Source organism: Vipera ursinii (genome assembly GCF_947247035.1).
Source record: "Vipera ursinii genome assembly, chromosome: 5".
NCBI classification, from domain to species: Eukaryota; Metazoa; Chordata; class Lepidosauria; order Squamata; family Viperidae; genus Vipera; species Vipera ursinii.
The window spans coordinates 60,560,698-60,581,927 of NC_139518.1; the positions used below are offsets into that span (position 1 = coordinate 60,560,698).

A 21,230-nucleotide genomic window follows, 5' to 3' on the forward strand; every position below is an offset into this window, starting at 1 on the left:
CAGCTGAGAACTGAGATGCCACTGTATTTTGGAAATGATCCTTTAGGAGTAAAAAACATAACTCAAACATCCTTCAACATCTTGCTTCCATTTTTGATATGATGATTTATTTAAACGTGTAGTAGGAACATGATTCATAAGCTGTGCTGCTTCCTGGAGAATTGACACTGACACTAATAGATCTTATAATTCAAAGTTCTAAAAAAATTGAATGAGTAACAATCATGGAAATCTCAATAAGAAATTGTAACATTTAATGTTATACTAAGTGAAGGCAGACTAATAAAGAACGGTCACTGAAATCAAATAATATCAGATTTTGATAGCACTGCCCAATTGCCAATCATTGGCTACGCTCAATTGAATTATTAATCAAAAAGAGAAAAACAGCTTTTAGCCTTTTTACTTTCTTTCTCTGGGTGAGCGATAACTGGGCATTGCTTTTTTATCTTTATTTTTTATCTTTTATTGGTTTTATTATAATTTCTTTATTTCATTCGGAGCATTGAGAGGCAGACAAGTTTCATAAATTATTATTGACAAGTGAATTGGCGGTGAAGAGATGACCTGCACCCTTGTGAATATGAAACATCTCTAGGTTGAATTAACATTCCCTGAGCCATGGTTTTGCTAGTTTATACACACACACACACACACACCAGATACTAGAGACAGATAATGAAATAAAATAATAAAACAAGACAAAATAAAATAGGAAGAGGATACACATCTGGATACAAATTCCAAATGCTTACCAGGGACTCAATAATGTCCCTACTCCTGAGCTACATGGATTTCTAATGCTATTCCAGAGACAGATGCTATGACAGAGGATATAATTTTTGTTATGTGTAGTACTATTTAAGCTTTATTATCTCTACATCCAAGTTCACTGTACAGCTCAGGAATTACATATTTTATGTAATGGGAACCTCTTTTTTAGCAGAGTTATTTCAATAATAGGAGATCCTGTGGTCTGTTCAGAGACTTATATAGATTTTTCTTCTGACCATTGTACCTTGTCCAGAATCACTTCTCATGAGATGAGCAGTTATATATATTATATATATTGTAAATATGGTTAATAAATAAATACTTGTAATCTATGATTTGAAATATTTTGTATGATACTACCATGGGTGTCTTACCTGTAAATATTTAAATCTGCAAACAGATATTTTTTACATTTTTTAAAAAAATAAGGATTTCCCCCCCCCCTAAATTTTGGTATATATACTGCTGGAGTATATCTGCTATGAACTCTGTATGGTGTCAGGAAGGGCATCTAGCCAGTAAACGCTAAGGTCCATCTAATTGTCCCAACACTACCTCGACTTAAGAGATTACAGAATCATAAAGAACTGAATTTTCTAAAGGGGAGAGAGAAGAAGGGCTTAATCCAATGGTGGGATTCAGCTGGTTTGCACCGGTTCAACAGAACCAGTGGCTAAATTTTGTTGAGCTTCCTGTGGGCCGTTCTAGGCCTGGGATGCCTGGAGGAGGACTCCCAGACCTAGAATGGCCCACTGAAAGTGCATGGATGTCACTTCCAGAAGTTCATTCTAGGCCCAGGCCTGCATCCATGCAGAGAACCGGTTGTTCAGGTATTTGAATCCCACCACTGGCTCAGTCTCTTAGCAAAATACTATAGAGTCAAAAGGTGATGCTACAGAATAGATTAAATTTTGTCCAGAAAAAGAACAGCCCAGATTGTGGGACCCCTATGAAGAAACCAAGGAAGAGAGGGTGATATTTTAAAATTTAACAGATGAAGAACAGATGAACCTTTCACTTGTATCTAAAAAGACTATCCCTTCAGTTTTCACAATTAATGTCAAGCCTCTTAAGAGCAATGCACAAATAAGGAAGCAAGATTCAAAAGGAGATTCACAAATCAGCCTTAATGCCCAGGGGGAAAAAAGGATCAAACATTCCAGAATGAAGAGGAAGATACAAACTTAAATCTCATGTTCTCCAAAATTACCATGCATTGAATAATACCTCCAGAACTTTATAAGGTAGTAACATCTAGATGGCTAAGTATTCTCCAAATAAAGCTTTTCACTAACTGAAATGCTCTGCCAAACTCTAAGTGGAGAAGATGAAGTGGAACTAGAACAAAATACAAATTTGTTTGTTCAAGGAAGAGAGTATATTGATGCAAAATAAGAGAGAGAGAAATTCATTCTGAGTGTGCAGTGGTAAAAGCACAGGCAGAAAAGATCAAACATATCACTGGAAGAAAATGAAAAGCAGATAACATGTTTGTCTCCTTTCAGAATTTTAACTGCAAGTGTATCAGCCCCCTATTAGTGGATGTCAACAAAAATTACATAGTTGCCAAACAAGATTACACAGTCAACAGAGATTACATACTGACATTCACTACTAACAGTTGTATGTGTCTTATGGCAATTGATGTGGTCAGTTAAAGTGGCAGATAAGTTAATCATCCTTTATTCTATCATGCAACCATAAAGAGCACTTTTGGAATCCTGGCTGCACCTGTTTCTTGGCCTTGTCTACTATGAAGGACTGACATTACACTTGAAAGTCCATGAGAATTTTAAATAATGCAAATGTTATTTTCTTTCTCACCCTTTCCTCTCTCGCAAGACAGAGAAATCATTACTGACATACCTTCCTTAATGGGTTATTTCTTCTCTATTCTCAAGACTAGGTCTACATTCTTTCACCAATTAGTTGGACTAAAATTTTGCAAAGCAACCTTGAGTCCAGGTCGGGCTGCTAAATGGTCAGATGATAATGCAAGTTAAATTTTTTAAATGTTTTGAGTGTGGGTTTTCCATGGCTCTACGAAATGCAGTGGACACCAGAACGATGTACGTAAGTAATTCCAAATGGATAAAAATAATCATCAGCAATGAAGTCCTCCCATTTATCAGAGGGGCACAACATATCCCAGCAATATTAAAGCTCTACCTGATTAAGGTTTGCAGGAAACATTTGCTTAATTGGGAACATATAATTTAGTAAAAGTTTGTTCTGGAGAGTGCAATTTAATTTTGCAACAAATGGTTGCAGGAATTGGATATGGCCAGTCTAGAGAAAAGGACTAGGGGTGATATGATAGCAGTATTCTAGTATTTGAAGGGCTAACATAAAGAAGAGAAGGTCAACTTATTTCCAAAGCACCAGAAGGCAAGACAAGAAAAAATGGATGGAAACTAATGAAGGAGAGAAGTAACATGGAATTAAGGAGAAACTTCCTAACAGTGCAGACAATTAACCGGTGGAACAGTTTGCTTTCAGAAGTTGTAGGTGCTTCATCACTGTAGTTCTACAGGAAAAAGGTAGAACTGGCAAATGTAGAAATGGGACCACTGGTTAAAGTTGTATTTTTTCCTGAGAAGCTGAAGCCACTATGACAATTAAACATTTCCCAAACTCTAGAACATTCTAGAGTTTGGGAAACCCAATTAGATCTATCTGCCCTACCCAATAATGTGGTCCTGAGAAGCCAACCCCGATCTTTTTATACCAGCTAGATATGTAAGACAAATTACTGTTCTGAGGAGTTTTCACTAGGTGTTCTTGAAGGCAAATATATATTTAAAAAAACACTTATGAGCTAAGATTGTGCCTGGCGGGAAAATACCCACTGAATCCATAGCTCATGTCCTGTTAAATTGTGTTTTCTATAGGGACATAAAGGCATGCTTTGTAACTCCTTATTTGGCAAAGTAGCCAGTCAAATCAGATTTGCTTTATATTGTTACTTTTATCAAATTAGTACTATTTTATTTCCTTGGCAATGGCTATTTTTTTTATCCTGTTGTAAAACTAGACATGCCCTAATACCCTCAGTGACCTAGTTAAAATATTATCTTTTTATTTCCTTTGAAAAAGACATTGTTTACTTAACTTATTTTGTTAACTATCAGAATTCTGGTCAGTAATCATAATAAAGACCACTACTACTATTTGAACCTCTGAACTGGCATCCCGTTCCCTTCTATGTATCCCTCACATATTGAAATTAAACAACCATCTGGAGAGAGTGATCCATAGGCCACATGATTAACAGTTATATGTAACCTAAATCCTTTCTTCTGAACTTACCATCATATTCAGACAGCATGGACCAGTCAACAAGGGATAAAATAGTATGAATAGGGCCAACAAGCACAATCCTGTGTCTCTAGATTAAACATTCAATTACAAATAGTAAGGAGAGAGAGAGAGAGAAAGAGAGAGAGAGAGAAAGAGAGAAAGAGAGAGACAGAGACAGAGAGAGAAACAGGAACAGATATGTGTGTGAGAGAAAAAAAGGGGGGAGAGAGAGCAGAGAGAGAGAGAGAGGGAGAGAGATGACACAGATGTACACCAATTATTCCTAGATTTTAGGGAACTCCATGTTGGGCTTGCAAGAAAACTTGGTTATACATTTGTCTTGTCCGTGGAAGAATGCTAGGATTGAGACAGATGTATCTTTATTACCAGCCAGCATTTACAAGTATCCAGGTTTAATAATCTGCAAGAGTGTATACATATTTGTGTGCTGTCAATGTTTCAGGGGCTGGAAGCCTTTTCCCACAAACTGTGGAAGCAATTAGTGATTTGATTGACTAAGGGTCATCCATGCAGCTGACTGATTTTTTAATAAAATCCATTGACTTTCATTACCTTCAATGACATTCCTGACTGCTTTTGAAATGCCTGCTGAGACATGACATAAAAATGCCTATTAAAGTGATATTAAAAATAAAATCTTTCATAGCAAGTAGTCTCTTCACGTTTCCTCTAATAATGGTGGGAATCATCTTTGCAATGCATTAGCTCTACTAGGATACCAGATCTTCCCACCTGCATCGTGCTGGCCTTTCTTCACCCTTTCTTTCTTTCTTTCTTTCTTTCTTTCTTTCTTTCTTTCTTTCTTTCTTTCTTTCTTTCTTTCTTTCTTTCTTTCTTTCTTTCTTTCTTTCTTTCTTTCTTTCTTTCTTTCTTTCTTTCTTTCTTTCTTTCCATAGAGCACTAGGCTAAATCATGCCTTTTGCACAGCAGCTTTCTTAAACCATGTTTCTTGAAAATGAAAGTGTTGTGTAGTGGGTTCTGGAGAGCAGGAAGGACACCGAGATGATTAGTACAACATAACAGCTCTTTATTTGGTGGAAGTGACTGTACTGGGGGAATAGGGGCTACCTGCACTCCTTATATACCTGGCCAGTACCTGGCCAGGTACACAACCAACCAATCGGATTGAACCTCTGCTTCCCGCCAAAGCTGCCTCCCGCCAAAACAGTTACAGTTCAACGCCTCTTGGTAGTGACTCTTATGCAAGTGCTTTATTTGTTCTTAAAAGCCTAATACATAACACCCCTTTCCCCTTAAGGATGAAACAATACACATCAACAACTATTACGTTCATGACAACCAATCTTCCCAATGGACCTAGCCATCCGGCTTCCCTTATTTGCGCACATAGTCATTGAGGTACGCGGGTGGCCTATGGGACCGAGATGAACATCTTAGGGTTTCTTCCCCCTTGTGGGCTGGCACCTTACTCAGCGTATCCTGGAAGTTCAAGTTCTCCTGAACTGGAGAGTCAGCAGGTAAGCTCTGGCTGACCGTTCCAGGTAGACCCACCCCATAGTCAGACCCTGTGGCAGGGTTAGCCCCATGGTCCTGGGAGGGTCGCTATCCTGGTTGATCGGGGTTCTCCCGATGCAGCTCGGACACAGTTGTTTGTTGGGGGTGCTGGTAGGGGGGATGTGAGCTAGCTTGTGTGCCAGCCTGAAAACTCAATGAGGGGTAATTCACCCCGTGGTCGCTTGGTGACCATTCTGGAACTCTTTTCCTTACTTGGTCTATGTGCCGTCTGACCTGACGACCCCCCTCCACCCCTACTACATAAGATAAGGGTCCAGTTTTGTCAACCACCACCCCCGAAATCCACAAGTGACCCGGACCATAGTTCCTGGCCCAAACCAAGTCACCCGGGTGTAATTCTCTTGGAGTTTTGGGTTGCACGGCCTCAGAAGCCACTCTGTCAGGGTGAAGCCTGTCAAATTTGGTGATGAGGCATCTGCCACAACAGAGCTCCACAGGACTCTTCCCCGTGGCTGTGCATGGTGTGGTGTGTTGTGATAATAGAAATTCCGCCAACCTGTGGTGCCAATCACCGACGATAATGCGCCTGAATGCGTCCTTGGTTGTTCTCACCATCCTTTCTGCTTGTCCATTAGTCGATGGGTGGAAGGGCGTGGATGTGGGTGTCTAAACAAGTTTGCTCTCATGAAGGCCTGAAATTCAGCAGCAGTAAATTGAGCCCCATTATCTGATACCACAACGTCAGGCAGACCATGTGTGGCAAAAAGTCTCCTGAGCACTTGGATTGTTCTGGCCGTGGTCATATTTGGGACTGGCACTACCTCCAGCCATTTTGAGTGGCTGTCTACCACTATTAGGAAAAGCTGTCCCTGAAATGGACCAGCGTAGTCTATATGGACCCTGGACCAGGGTGTATGTGTTGCCTCCCATTTGTGGACAGGCGCTTGGGGCATCTCAGGTCTGGACCTTTGGCAAGTGTAGCATCCCTGTACTTGCTCTTCCACTGCCTTATCTAACCCTGGCCACCAAAGATAGCTCCTTGCTAGAGCCTTCATGTGAACTATGCCAGGGTGCCCTTCATGTAGAGACTGCAGGACTCTATCTCTTAGTGTTGATGGTATAATAACCCTACTACTCCACAACAGGCATCCTTTATGTGCGGACAATTCATGCCTCCTTACAAAATATGCTTGGAATTCTGGGCCTGGACTTTTATCCTGCCACCCTGTGAATACCCAAGACTGAACTCTGCTCAGGATTTTGTCTGAGGCTTTCTCTGCTGCAACGTCCTTTGCATGGAGTGGGCACTCCAGTAGCTCTTGGATTGCCAGTATCTTTGCAGCTGGCACCGGATCTGGTTCTATGTTTGCTAGGGATAGCCTACTTAACCCATCTGCATGGCCCATTTCTTTCCCTGGCTTATGAATTAGTTTAAAATTGTAAGCCGATAGGAATATGGACCATCTGAGCATCCTAGGGGAGAGTATTTGTGGGGTTTGTTTGTCAGTGGTGAATAAGCCTAATAGAGGCTTATGGTCCGTAAACACTGTGAACTCTCTACCATACAGATAGTCGTGGAATTTTTTGACCCCAGCCACTATTGCCAGGGCTTCCTTGTCTATCTGTGCATAGTTCCTTTCTGCCCCTGACAAGGTTCTATAGTAGTAAGCTATGGGAACCTGTGTACCATTTCCCTCCAGATGGCTTAGCACTGCTCCTACTCCATATTTTATTTATTTTTATTTTAATTCCATTTATATCCCGCCCTTCTCCGAAGACTCAGGGCGGCTTACAAGCTTAGCAGTAGCCTTCATTCTATGTATATGCCTGCTTATTAGGGCTTTCACACACACCCCAAGCGGCATTATTACAAAGTCAGCTTAATTGCCCCCAACAATCTGGGTGAAGCATCACAAGCAATGCAGATAGGCTTGGTTTCAATGAAATGGGTGACTGTGGACTTGTTGGACAGTAGAGCCTTTAGGTCCTTGAAGCTTTTGTCATGGACCTTGGTCCATTTCCATGCAGCTTTTTTATCTAGGAGTCAATGCAGGGGTTCAGCTATGGCTGCTTTGTGGGGTAGGAAGGACTGGTAAAAGTTTAATAATCCCAGAAAGGCTTGCAGTTCCGCCTTGTTCTTGGGAGTGGGGGCCATCTTAATTGCCTTCACTTTGGATTCTGTGGGATGAATCCCACTGGCATCAATCCTGAACCCCAAAAATTCTGTGGTTGTAACCCCTATGCTGCATTTGTCTCTTTTTAGTTTGAGACCTGCAGAGCGAAGCCTCTTTAAAACTGCCTTAAGTCTGTCTGCTAACACTTCCTCTGTTTCTCCAGCAATGAGGACATCATCAAAATAAGGGCATACACCTTGGATGCCCTTAAGTGTTCGCTCCATTACCTCCTGAAAAATTCCTGGCGCTACACTTACTCCAAACTGTAGGCGGTTAACTCTGAAGGCTCCCTTATGGGTTACAATTGTTTGTGCTGCTGCTGTCTCCATGGTAACTGGCAGCTGCTGATACACCTGCACGAGGTCTAGTTTAGCAAAGATGGCACCACCTTGGAGGAAAGCGAGAAGGTGGCTGACCGTTGGGACCGGGTAAGCATGCTGGTTTAGGGCCTTATTGAGGGTGCATTTATAATCGGCACAGATACGGATCTCCCTGTATGAGACAGTTTCGATTGGCATCGGTACGAATAGGCTTTCGGCCAAGTCGAATGTGGCAGGCCCGCTTATGCAAAGCAAGGTCGCCACTTTTAGGCTGTCCTCGGCGATTTGGTTCGCCTGGAGATAGTTCTCGACTTGCCCCAGGTGTGATGGCCACTGTTCGGGATGGTGGATGTCGAATTCTCTGGGCTGGCCGACCTTCGGCATCTTCTTCCTCTTGTTCTCAGATCCTGCTCCGCCAACTCAGACGGTTGGTTCTGAGTATGTGTGGCCGCTAGCGTGGTGACTAGCCGGCCGTAGAAGGGGGGGAAGATACCTATTTCCTCCAGCACACGAAGCCATCCCCTTGTGAATTCAGCTCTTTAAGGCAAAGCAGGATCCCACCTTCGTCACCACTGTTGTGTAGTGGGTTCTGGAGAGCAGGAAGGACACCGAGACGATGAGTACAACATAACAGCTCTTTATTTGGTGGAAGTGACTGTACTGGGGGAATAGGGGCTACCTGCACTCCTTATATACACAAATATGAGCTGTCACTGTTGTGACTACTGCCTGTGGATGGCCTTCGGTTAGGCCGAAACAGGAAATAAGATTTGTCCCATGTTTGGGGCCTAGCAAGGTGATCTAAATAGTTATATATATATATATATATTCTACCTGACCAACCTTAAGAATTAAAACACTTTTAAAGTTATTGTTCTTGACACTGATTATTCCAATTGAGTTCCTACTCATCTAATCTGTCTGCTGGAAATATAGGCCATGAAATCTCTTCTGAACAGTGTGTGACTCAGTACACAATTGTTCAGTAAAAAGGAAGAAGGATGACTCATCCAGGATAAATACAGCGAAGATTTGATACACTAAAATGTCTCATATACTTCATTTCTAAACGTATTTGAAGAATAAGATAGGGAAAAAATCTTTAGCACATTCTACACCTACATTGCTGGTGATATTAATTAAGAGTGATATTACTCAATCTAAGAATATTAATTATATCTAAACATAAATTGGAAAGGGCTTTTACATCTCTCTGAATCTTTGTATGGAATTGCATTCTGTGGCCTCTAATGCCACCTGTACACTCTGTATGAAGTCTACTATTCATTTACTGTATCTAGTAGAATCAGATCAACCATAAAGCAAGTTCCTTTCAAAAGTCCCCTTCTTTAGGGGTTTTTAAACTTGTTTAGGCTGTGGAAATTGTTATTTCTTGTTTCTTAGAACCCCCCGATGAGTTATCACAAATACAAATGCCCTCCTTAGCTGACAAATCCAACATTTTCCACTGTACCTTAGAAAAATTGCTATGGTCGCCCAGGGCTACATTCAAATGAACTTGCTCCCCCCTTTCCTCCCTCCGTTCCTTTTTAGCCTCTCACAGAACCCCATCCAATACTTGTATTTGCTGCAGACCCTGCTTTGCTGCACATTATATATCAAGCATATTATATATCACTCATTCATTTAGACAGCAATATTTATATTTTTCTGGGGGAAAATCCTAGACATTTAGACTTTATGTCCTTTGGGCTTAGAGAAAGAAATCCAATTTAGATTTCCTCCCAAGGTTGGAGATCAAGAAGTAACAGTCTCCCCAAATTGCCAAAACGTTGAAATCAGAGGAATCCCAGCCTCTGTCTTGTCTTAGATTTAGCTGTTTGATTGATTTTCCCCCCTTTTTCCCACCATTGGTTGTGCTGATTGGAGACAGTATTTAGTTCTTTGTTTTTTCTGTTTTTAAATCCCATATGCTGTAAAAGAATGAAGGAAATTAAAACCTCTCTCTTTGCTAGACACAACTGGAGAGAATCCAGAATCATCAGAACCACATCAAGGTACAGTATCTAACTTATAGATAAAATCACTCTGGTAAATACGCTGATTATAGGAGAGAGGAAATCTAAAGAATCTATTATGTGCTCTTTTCCAAGCTATATCTACATTAAATTGCTAACAATTTAATCTAGATATAGTCTGCTCTTTTCTTTCTTTCTTTCTTTCTTTCTTTCTTTCTTTCTTTCTTTCTTTCTTTCTTTCTTTCTTTCTTTCTTTCTTTGAATAAATCAAGTGTTGATCCATTAGTTCAGACAAGAATTGGTCAAGCAGCATGTCGCCTAAGCCTGACATTGCGGGCTAATCCAAAGTCACCCACATAGTGTTCATGCCTAAGGCAGAACTGAAACTCAGTCTCTTTTACAAGCTGGTATCTTAACCACCTTCTGCCAACCTAGCAGTTTGAAAGCACGTAAAAATGCAAGTAGAAAAATAGGGACCACTACGGTGGGAAGGTAACAGCGTTCCGTGCGCCTTTGGCGTCTAGTCATGCCAGCCTCATGACCACGGAGATGTCTTCGGACAAGCGCTGGCTCTTCGGCTTTGAAACGGAGATGAGCACCGGCCCCTAGAGTCGGAAACGAGTAGCACGCATGTGCGGGGGAACCTTTACCTTTACCTTTACCTTTATCTTAACCACTAGACCAAACTGGCTCTCGGTTTGCTAAAATATATCTGCACAGACACAGACCCGCACAGAGACACATACAAATCTATAAAAGGGGTATGTGATATTTTACTATATATTTTAACTAGTTCCAAAACTTATTTTACCTTAAAATATACGTTTATAAATTTATTTTGATACTTTTTGAGTTACAGAAGGCTGGTGAATTAGTACATTTAATTCACACTTTAATGCAATACATCTGATTAGGTTTTCACTGTAATTAATATTCAGATTTCTCCAGCATTTTGGAGACGGTCTGGGTACTGAGCACCTACAAGAAAGACAACAGAAGCCAGAATGATTTTGAATAGATCCATATGACTTTAAGTTCAGACCATCTACCCTGCCACAGGTAACATGTACCACAGCACAGAAGTACACAGGACATTTTGTGGTGGCTTTGACTCTGGCTGAGCCTCTAAGACCTTTCATTTGACTACCGACTTACGACTATTCAACTTACAACTATTCATTCAGCAACGGTTGAAGTAACAATGGCACTCAATGGTGGTTATGACCAGTTTTTGAAATTCCCTTCTGACTGGCATGCCTTGTATACCCTCACTTAACAATGGAAATTCCAGTCCCAGTTGCTGTTGTCACTTGAGGACTACCCGTAATCAGTGTTGCACAATCACAAGAGCTTTCTCAGAATTATTCCAGGGAAGGAAACCTATGAAGTGTTAATAGCACTTTACAAAGCCTTGGTAAGGCCACACTTGGAATACTGCATCCAGTTTTGGTCGCCGTGATGCAAAAAAGATGTTGAGAGTCTAGAAAGAGTGCAGAGAAGAGCAACAAAGATGAACAGGGGACTGGAGGCTAAAACATAAAGAACAGTTGCTGGAATTGGGTATGTCTACTTTAATGAAAAGAAGGATTAGAGGTGACATGATACTAGCATTCCAATATTTCAGGGGTTACCACGAAGAAAAGGCAGTCAAAGCACTATTCTCCAAAGCACCTAAAGGCAGGACAAGAAGCAATCGATAGAAACTAAGCAAGTAAAAAAGCAGCCTAGAAGTAAGAAGAAATTTCTTATAGTTAGAACAATTAATCAGTGGAACAACTTGCCCCCAGAAGTTGTGATGCTCCAACACTGGAAGTTTTAAAGAAGAGATTGGACAATCATTTGTCTGAAATGGTATAGGGTCTCCTGCCTGAGCAGATGGTTGACTAGAAAACTTCCAAGGTCCCTTCCACCTCTGTTATTGTGTTATTCTGTTATTTACCCTGAAGCTAACATGCTGCTTATTTTCCCAAATGAAGAGATGCTTGGAGACCATGATACAGAATGTACTTTCTTTCTAATATTTTGCTTCATTTAAAATTAAACAAAAAGCATAATAAAATCAAACAAGTTTCTTAGAGCAGGCAGCAGAATCATTGATTCCACATAAGATTTCTGTTGAGCTCTCAGGTCTCAGAATACAAGAAGTGGCGATCAGTCCATCCACATATCAACTTGTTCTGCTGAAGATCCAGTTCCCATTGGCTCCATAAGATGATCTATAGTGAAAACCCTATACATACATACATACATACATACATACATACATACATACAAGACTTTCACATAAGCTGGAACCATGCTAGTATAGAAATATTTCTTGAACAAGGATGGTTGTGTGTAGCCCATTGGTACAAAATTCTTACTAATATTTCCAAATTTTTATTTCATCTATAAATTCAGAACTTGAATATAGATTTTTTTCCCCTGTCATTTTCCTACTAGCCAGAGCCTATCTTCTTTTCAATCAGACTTGTACTTCTTTCATTCCTAACTATTTTTGTAAAGTGTCCAGCCAACAATTTGTCTAAAATGGTATAGGGTTTCCTGCCAGAGTAGGGGGTTGGACTGGAAGACCTCTAAGTTCTCTTCCAACTCTGTAATTCTGTTATATGAACAACTGCTGCATGAAGAAGGCTTTTCTTAATTTTTACTCAGTGTAAGCATAACCAGAACCTGATGTCATAGTAACCCTGAAATACCTTAAGGGCAACACAGTATGTGTCATTCTCCCATATGAATATTTTTAAAAGGTCCTTATTGAGAAAGAGCTAGAAAAAACAAGGTCCCTTTCAAAATTAAAAAAAAAATGCAATAAAGTAGGTGGGAGAATTATTTTGAGAAATACTTAACTAAATTATGTTCCCAGGTGATTACAGGCAACTAAATTTTTGACTGTTTTTTAAAGCAGGCTTTAAATCAACTGATCATAAGCGCATCCAATTATTTTAAAACAAAGTTTAATGGTTATAACCTAAGGCTATATCACCGAATAGCCCATTAGTATGATTTAGACTCTCTGCATTGTTGTTGTTTTTTTGCCTCACATTTCTTCAGGGTACCTATTCTTAGTAATGCCACTTTGCTTCCTGTTTAAGGAACTTTATACACATTATCCTTTGAATCCTACCTGCCTCATTTCTTTGTAATTATGATGCTTGAAATCTAGGTTGTCTGTTGTAGTCATTTCATTTCTTCTGTGATAATAATTGTTTGGGTCTGTAATTAAAAAAAGATAAATATTTTTCAGAAAGAAAGAGTAATATTTTTACCATGATCATTCAGAAAACAGTTGTTGAATGATAATAACATAGATCTTGTTGTAATAGTGAACTGATTAGAATAGTCAAAATGGTGATTGAAAATCCCTACACAGACTGCAGGTGACAATTCAACAGCCTCTTCCATATTTCAATTTATTTTTGCTTTAGAATGAAGAACCTTACTCTTCAGATATAAGATTCATATCTACATTGAAACCACCAGAATCTTTGTTATAATCCACATCATGTTATTTATATGTGCTTATCTATATATTTGATTAACCTTAACATTTAGCTTAGGAATATATATCAGAAGCTAATACTAGATAAATTTATCCAGTACAATGATGTTTATATGTCATGTATAAAATGAACAAAATTTTCAGTGATCTGTGAAGTACAAAAATAGACTTAGCTTCTTCTAGGGATATGTCAATATTTAATCATCAGTTAGATCTTTTACATAATTGACAGTAGTATAGGGATACAACTTTATATAACTGGTCCACTCTGGTTTTTTTTTTATTCTCACTCAATATTTTTATATCTTTGCAATGCCAGTATAAACTAGAGATAACATAGATAACATAGAAACTGATATACATATTGTTAAATCCATAGAGGACCATTTCAAAATGAGAAGTCTAATTGGACACCTTATTTAATGCTTACATATAAAGTTATTTCAGAAAGTCACTGCATCCAATTACAATAGCAATTTTCAGTACAGATGGACTGGGGCCAAAAATTGAAGTCTATGAGTCTAATCACATACTTCTTAGGTTATGCCATTAATATTCTTTCCAACATCAAGAAAAATAAGTCAAGAAAATACTGAAAACCAATCAAATCCAGATATAGATCCTTACAATAAGGGCAAAAATCTCTGTGGATATTTTTCTGGAATAAATAGTGGGGGGGAAATTATCCAGAGTTGCTTCAACAGTGAGATGGGTGGCATATAAATTTAAACCAACCAACCAATCAATCAATATCTTTTCCAGGCTACTGCAAATTATGTCTTATTATGTATCTATTTGTAGAATAAAAAAACCAAGAAAGAATATGAACAGCTACTATGTGTGTACCTTTTCTAGTTTCTTCATGTATTATTAACTCTAATATAAAGCTATAATGGAAAAAAATCCCCCTTATAATTTATGGAAATAATTCTACCTTCTATTTTTTTAATGACTTAGCACTCTAAGTAGATCAGATTTTTCAGAAATTCAGAATGATGGATGGCTGCTAACCAGTGCTTTGTTTGGAGCTGTGTCCAATTCCGCAAAGTCAAATGGTACAATAAAAGATAAATGGAATATCTTGGCTAGCTGGACAAAATGGAAAGGAGAAAAATTCCTGGTTTGCCCTATTATGTAGGTAATCCTTGACTTACGTCCACAATGGAGCCCAAAATTTATGTTGCTAAGTGAGACATTTCTTAAGCGAGTATCACCCCATTTTCAACCTTTCTTGCCACAACTGTTAGTTGCATCACTATACTTGTTAAGTTAGTAATACAGTTGTTAAGTGAATCTGGCTTCCCCATTCACTTTGCTTGTCAGACATCGTAACTGTCATAAATATGAGTCCATTGCCAAGCATCTGAAGTTTAATCACATGACCATGGGGATGCTGCAATGGTCATGCTAAAAACAGTTAAAGGTCACTTTTTTCAATGCCCTTTCAAACTTGAACAGTCACTAAATGAAGAGTTGTAAGTCGAGGACAACCTGTACTGTATCATTTTTGGACAGCATATCGAAGAAGTTCAGAACATCCTTAATATCCCATCTGGTTCAAAAAGATTCAGCAGGGTTTGGACTAGAAGACCTCCAAGGTCCCTTCCAACTCTATTGTTGTTGTTGTTGTTGTTGTTGTTGTTGTTGTTATGCTCTGTGGAATAAATATAGTATGCTTTATGCCAAGTCTGGTGCTAAGCATGGCTTTACCTGGGAGAGGGCAGCCTAGGATCTCAAGTCTCATGCACACATTTCCTTCCTCATACCAGGATTGAGGGTTTATCCGCAGGTAACGTGCCACAAGGGGCTCCGGCAACTCATTAAGGACCGGGATTTCCTTTTCACTGTTGCCTTCAAAAAGCTATTTGAAAACACAGAGAAGGGGCATTGTTAATAACAGAAACTGAAAGCTGAGAAAGGTTAGAAGGAGAATTAGGTATCGCATGGACCAACCAAAGAAAATATTATTCCTAGGCCCATTTTCTTCAGTTTAAATGGAGCCTCTTTTGAGGCAAAATTAAAATGGATTACTGTGTTTGAGAGAAACTTCCTTCCCTCATCTTCCTTGTCTTCACATTAACTTTCAAGGTAACTTATGCCTCCAATAAAACATCACCTGAGTCTGTGCCTTTTTGTGAAGAATCTACCTTGGGGTAGAGTGAGTGCTGCATATAGCCTTGAAAAGGGATACTTAGGGCTCTACCTCCTTAGACCAGGGGTCTGCAACCTTGACAGCTTGAAGACTTGTGGACTTCAGCTCCATACCTGACTGAGGAATTCCGGGAGCTGAAGTCCACAAGTCTTAAAGTTATCAAGGTTGTGGACCCCTGCCTTAGACAAAGGGAATGCCACCAGCTGAATAAATATGGAATATGAGAATATAGCAGTGAAACAAATGGAAAACATTTTTTTAACCAAGCAGTATTGGGGGGAAAAACATTGTCCATCCAATTCAGTTTGAAAGTACAGGTAGTCCTCCCACTTACAGCTGCAAATGAGCTCAAAATTTACGTCGCTAAGTGAGAAATTTGTTAAGTCAGTTTCGCCCCACTTTTCTGTGGGGCAACACTTAACAGTCATTAAGTGAATCACTGCGGTTGTTAAATTAGTAGCCTGGTTGTTAAATGAATCTGGCTTCCCCATTATCTTTGCTTGTCAGAATGTGGCAAAGGATGGTCACGTGACCCTGGGACACCGCAACCGTCATAAATGTGAGTCAGTTGTCAAGCGTCTGAATGTAAATCACATGACCACAGGGATGCTGCAATGGTCATAAGTCTGAAAAAATGGTCATAAGTCAATTTTTTCAATGCCGTTGTAACTTTGAATGGTCACTAAGTGAATAGTTGTAAGTAGAGAACTACCTGTATTCTATATTTTGGCTTTTCACTGATGACACAGTATCAGTGAAATGAGAACCAGGAGAGATCACAAACAGAGGGATGGTGATGGCATAAACCAGGGGTCTTCAAACTTGTCCCTTTTATGACTTATGGACTTCAACTCCCAGAATTCCTCAGCCAGGCACGCTGGCTGAGGAATTCTGGGTGTTGAGGTCCACAAGTCATAAAAGGGAGAATTTTGAAGACCCCTGGCATTAACCCTTGTTTGGGTCTTAGACCGCAGACTTTCAGAAGGTAATGAAAGCTGTCCAAGAAAACAACGCACAGAATTGTTTAGATATTTCAGAGGATGCTTTTATTGATATAAATCTACTTCAGGAACATAAAACATAGATTAAATATCTTGTGCTTTGTGCAAGAATATTTTTACAGTTTGGGAGAAAAGATATTATGCTTGTAATTAGATAGATAGATAGATAGATAGATAGATAGATAGATAGATAGATAGATAGATAGATAGATCTAGAGTTTCGGGTTTCTTCCCGCGTTCCTTTCATCTTCAGAAAGTTGTGGCGACGTTTCGACGAAATCCCATCCGTCATCATCAGGCCGGAGTGTTCCTCCTGCTGCTTCCAGGAGCAATGCATTGCTCCTGGAAGCAGCAGGAGGAACACTCCGGCCTGATGATGCCGGATGGGATTTCGTCGAAACGTCGCCACAACTTTCTGAAGATGAAAGGAACGCGGGAAGAAACCCGAAACTCTAGATCTACACATACAGACACCCGCGAGAATCTACGAAAACATACATATATATATATATATATATATATATATATATATATATATATATATATATATATATATATATATGTATGTATGTATATATGTATATATGTATATGTATACATGTGTGTGTACATATATATATATATATATATATATATATATATATATATATATATATATATATATAAACTGTGAGCATTAAATAAATATTAAATTACATAGGATAGGGAAGGGAAAATGTTGCTGAACCCACTTGAGCTATCTGGTAAGGAAAAGCTCACAAAAGCTTATGAGTTTTAATAAAATGTATTAGTTGGGAAAGGTACAGACTTCTGATCCAAAAAAGTAGGTCAAACTAGGATAGATAGTGTCAGAGTAGAACAAAAACAAAAAACAAATTATATCTAAAGTTATAAATTTAAAATACTCCACAGCTTTCTTAATTCTGTCACATTAGGCAGCTTTGGAGGAGGCTGTAGGAACTTTGAAACTATAGGTTGTAAAACGTGCTTTAGATCTCTTCCAAGACTGCTATTTGCACTTCATCTATGGGAAAATTAACATAAAAAAGTCAGCAGAAGAAAAAATATATATCCAGATCAATTGCAGGTAATTGACTCTACATACTACTGGTTCTTCTACTTAAATTAAATAATTGCATTTTCTCTTAGATGTTATATTAGTTCTATTACTGTGCTTATTATTATAATAGGCATGCATTCATACTCTACTCTTTGATAATTTGTGGCACAAATGTTTCTTCTGTTACAGTGAACAATGTATGAGTTGCCTTTTTGGGGTAAAAAAATTGTAATTGAATGTATAGAATGGCCATGATTATTCTTAATTCAAACAGTGCAGTGAACTCATCATAAGCAATACAGTATGGAATGATGGAAGCCCAAACATTTATCCCATTTCTCCATTTTCAAGAATCTTTTCTGTCTTGAATATACTGTTAATGGAGACGTTCCTAATCTAGGGGTGTCTAAAAAAATAATAATGCACCACAGTCAGAATATAAATTCACCATTTACAAATATTGCAAACTGTAACAGACTTTGAAAAGTCTGGAGTATTGCATTAGCCATAATAAAACTTATAGGGAAACTGGAAACATGCATATCTCTCTTGTAGAGCTCAGTGCTCTTGTTCATAAGACTTTATTACCTGAACTGGGTGTCTGTTGAAAAACAAAAATGGCAGGCAAGAGATTTAATGAATCTTTGAGTAGCCTAAACTTCACTTGAGATTTTTCCCCCCTAACAAATAGGCTTGTATTTTTGAGATTGATTAGAAAGATTTTGTAAACTGCTTTAACTACTTGACCTGATCTATGTGGAAGGTGTATGTAATGGTCTTCAATAGTGAAGTTCAAAATTCAGCATCCACTATTCTTAATTTCACTAAGATCTGGTTATTTACAGGCTTTCTGATCATTTCATCTGGCTAGCTTCTGATGGTTCTCTAAAATTTGGTGAGGTGAATGGTGAAATTAAGCCATCTTGCTGATAGGGATATTTATTTATTTATTTTTTATTTATTTTAATTCCATTTATATCCCGCCCTTCTCCGAAGACTCAGGGCGGCTTACAAGCTTAGCAGTAGCCTTCATTCTATGTATATGCCTGCTTATTAGGGCTTTGACACACACACCCCAAGCGGCATTATTACAAAGTCAGCTTAATTGCCCCCAACAATCTGGGTCCTTATATGACTGCTGAATGGTCATAAGCAGTTAAGATACTTCTTGGGACACTAACCATATCTTCAGAACCATTTTTGACAGTGATCCATTCATGACTGTCATTGCTCACCATAACTCTGAAAGATGTTACCCAGTCACTCCTAGAAAGAAACAGAGGATGGTTTTCTTAAATTATTATTATTATTATTAATGCATTGTATCTGCTTTCTAAAGAATATCAAAGCCCACCTTATTTTGCAGCATGTTATTTTCAGTTTGATGGGACAATTATAGTAATTTAATTGCTTGCTTCCTTAAGGATGCTTCTATTTATATATCTGTTGGCAGCATTTACATATCATCTGCTAGTTCTTTGAAAAGAAAAAAAAAATAGAACTACAAAATTAAAACATACAACATAAATGGAATACATAATGCCCAGACTCTAATAAGTACAGTGGTACCTTGGTACTTATCATTAATTGATTACAGGAGGCATGATGAGTGCCAAAAACAATGAATACCAAACAATTTTTTCTCATAGGAACAATGTAGGGTTAGAGTCGCAAGGCAGCCGACACTGACAAGTTCTAGCTTGTGCTTCAAGTACCAAACAAACAATGACTACCCGAACAAAATTTTCACATCAAAATGTGTTAAGTACCAAATTTGATTAGCTTCAAAGCAGTTGAGTACCAAGGTAGATGGGGGACATGACCAGGCTGAGTTTGAGGGAGGGCTCAAACATGTCATAAACACAACACTGTTATAAAGATCAATCTTATTTTTTCACTGAAATTCAGAAGCTCAGTCACCTCCTTAAATCTTAGTGATTTTTATAACACTACATTAATTTCAATATCGAACAAAAATAGAATACTAACTGGACAGACTTGTATTCTTTGGTTGAATGTTCCAATGTGCCAATCTCCTATTTATTGGAGTGGAGTTGACTTTTTTGTAACTACTCACATTATTTTATTATAAGCAATATATGTAAGATTTTAAGAATCTTTGCTACTGATTTAAAAGTACATAATATTCAATTTCCTCATTCCAAATTTTCATTCTAGAAAAGATTCCCTTTTATAGAAGGTGATTTTCCTTGTACTATTATAATAATTTGGTATGTCCCTCTTTGTAAGCAACATATCATACAACAATAAAACCATAGTACATATTATTATTCTATTATTGTTATTATTAATATATGCTATGCTTTGGAAAGAAAAAGCAGATTTGTCAATTTGTATTTAAAACTGGAATATACTGTAGGCTTTATGAACATAAATGTCTTCACATGGACATTTAATCATTGTCATGCAATATTTTAATGTTAATAGCCAATATCCCTTAAACCTTTTATTTATCTCCTATGTGTGCAAAATTTCCAAAGAAAGGACTGCACTAAATTGTTATTTCAAGAAACAAAAGATTGAAATCTTCACTATAAATTAATAAAGCTAGCAATTTCAAAGAAAATCAGTGAAGAATCATCCCTTTCTTTTCACAATACTAAAAAATTATTGTCCTACCTAACTTTACAAAAAGATCTTTTTTGGTAATTATTTTATTAAAAGTAAATAACTCCCCACCTAAAGAAAGCAGCTTCCCAACCTCATTACAACAAGTAGACAAGTAAACAATTTCTTCACCTCCTCTTAATTCACAAATTTTAAACTTGTCACATATCCTAACCACAAGCAAATCAATAGGTAACATCTTCTTCAATCCAATTGTCAGGAAAAAGTTGCAGCACAGCTCTAAAATAAGAACATGAATTAACACGTACAGTATAAAACTTCCACATCTCAACTCTTTGCTGTAAAGCAAAATCCCATTTAAAAGGAAAAAAATGATCCCAATATCCTATTTAAAGCCAATATTATTGCTTTCACCATATTGGTACCATTTTACATTTCCCTTATCTGCAGCCATGCCTGCTGAGAGTAGTGGAAGTACGATGCATGTGGCAGAAATAGGAATGACTATAATAGTGCAGCCAGCAATATTAGAGGAGAGGCAATTAGCAGGTGAACCCAATCCACAATCCAAGGAAAGCAAAAATTAACTATGAAAGAGAGGGGAAAAAAATACTAAAAGACAAGTTGAAACCAAATCTGCCATCCCAAATAGTTTAAATATCACCCTTATTTAGATTTCCTATTTCTAAACCTCCCATCTCCCTAATTAACTAAATTAGATTGCTTCATTAATTAAAAGCAGAACATGGAAATTAATCAACCTCCTAAAGTCCATGAAAATTGAGGTGGTAAATAAATTCCATAAATAAATAAACTACTTGGATTTTTATTTTGATATTCATAAGTCAGCTGCAGGGTATGGTTAAAAAAAATCATTGGCCG

General features: G+C 38.1%; 1 protein-coding gene across 1 annotated transcript in view; it reads right to left on the reverse strand.

Moving 5' to 3' along the window:
- Positions 1-21,230, reverse strand: part of CPXM2 (carboxypeptidase X, M14 family member 2) — a gene marked incomplete at its 3' end in the record, with an annotated part of 100,236 nt that overhangs the window by 26,198 nt on the left and 52,808 nt on the right. Inside the window, exons 5-7 of the mRNA XM_083364521.1 lie at positions 18,941-19,025; positions 15,257-15,407; positions 13,172-13,260 (exon numbers count right to left, since the gene is read on the reverse strand). Of these exons, the coding sequence (XP_083220647.1) occupies positions 13,172-13,260; positions 15,257-15,407; positions 18,941-19,025 (325 nt within the window). The remainder of the gene's footprint in view (positions 1-13,171; positions 13,261-15,256; positions 15,408-18,940; positions 19,026-21,230) is intronic.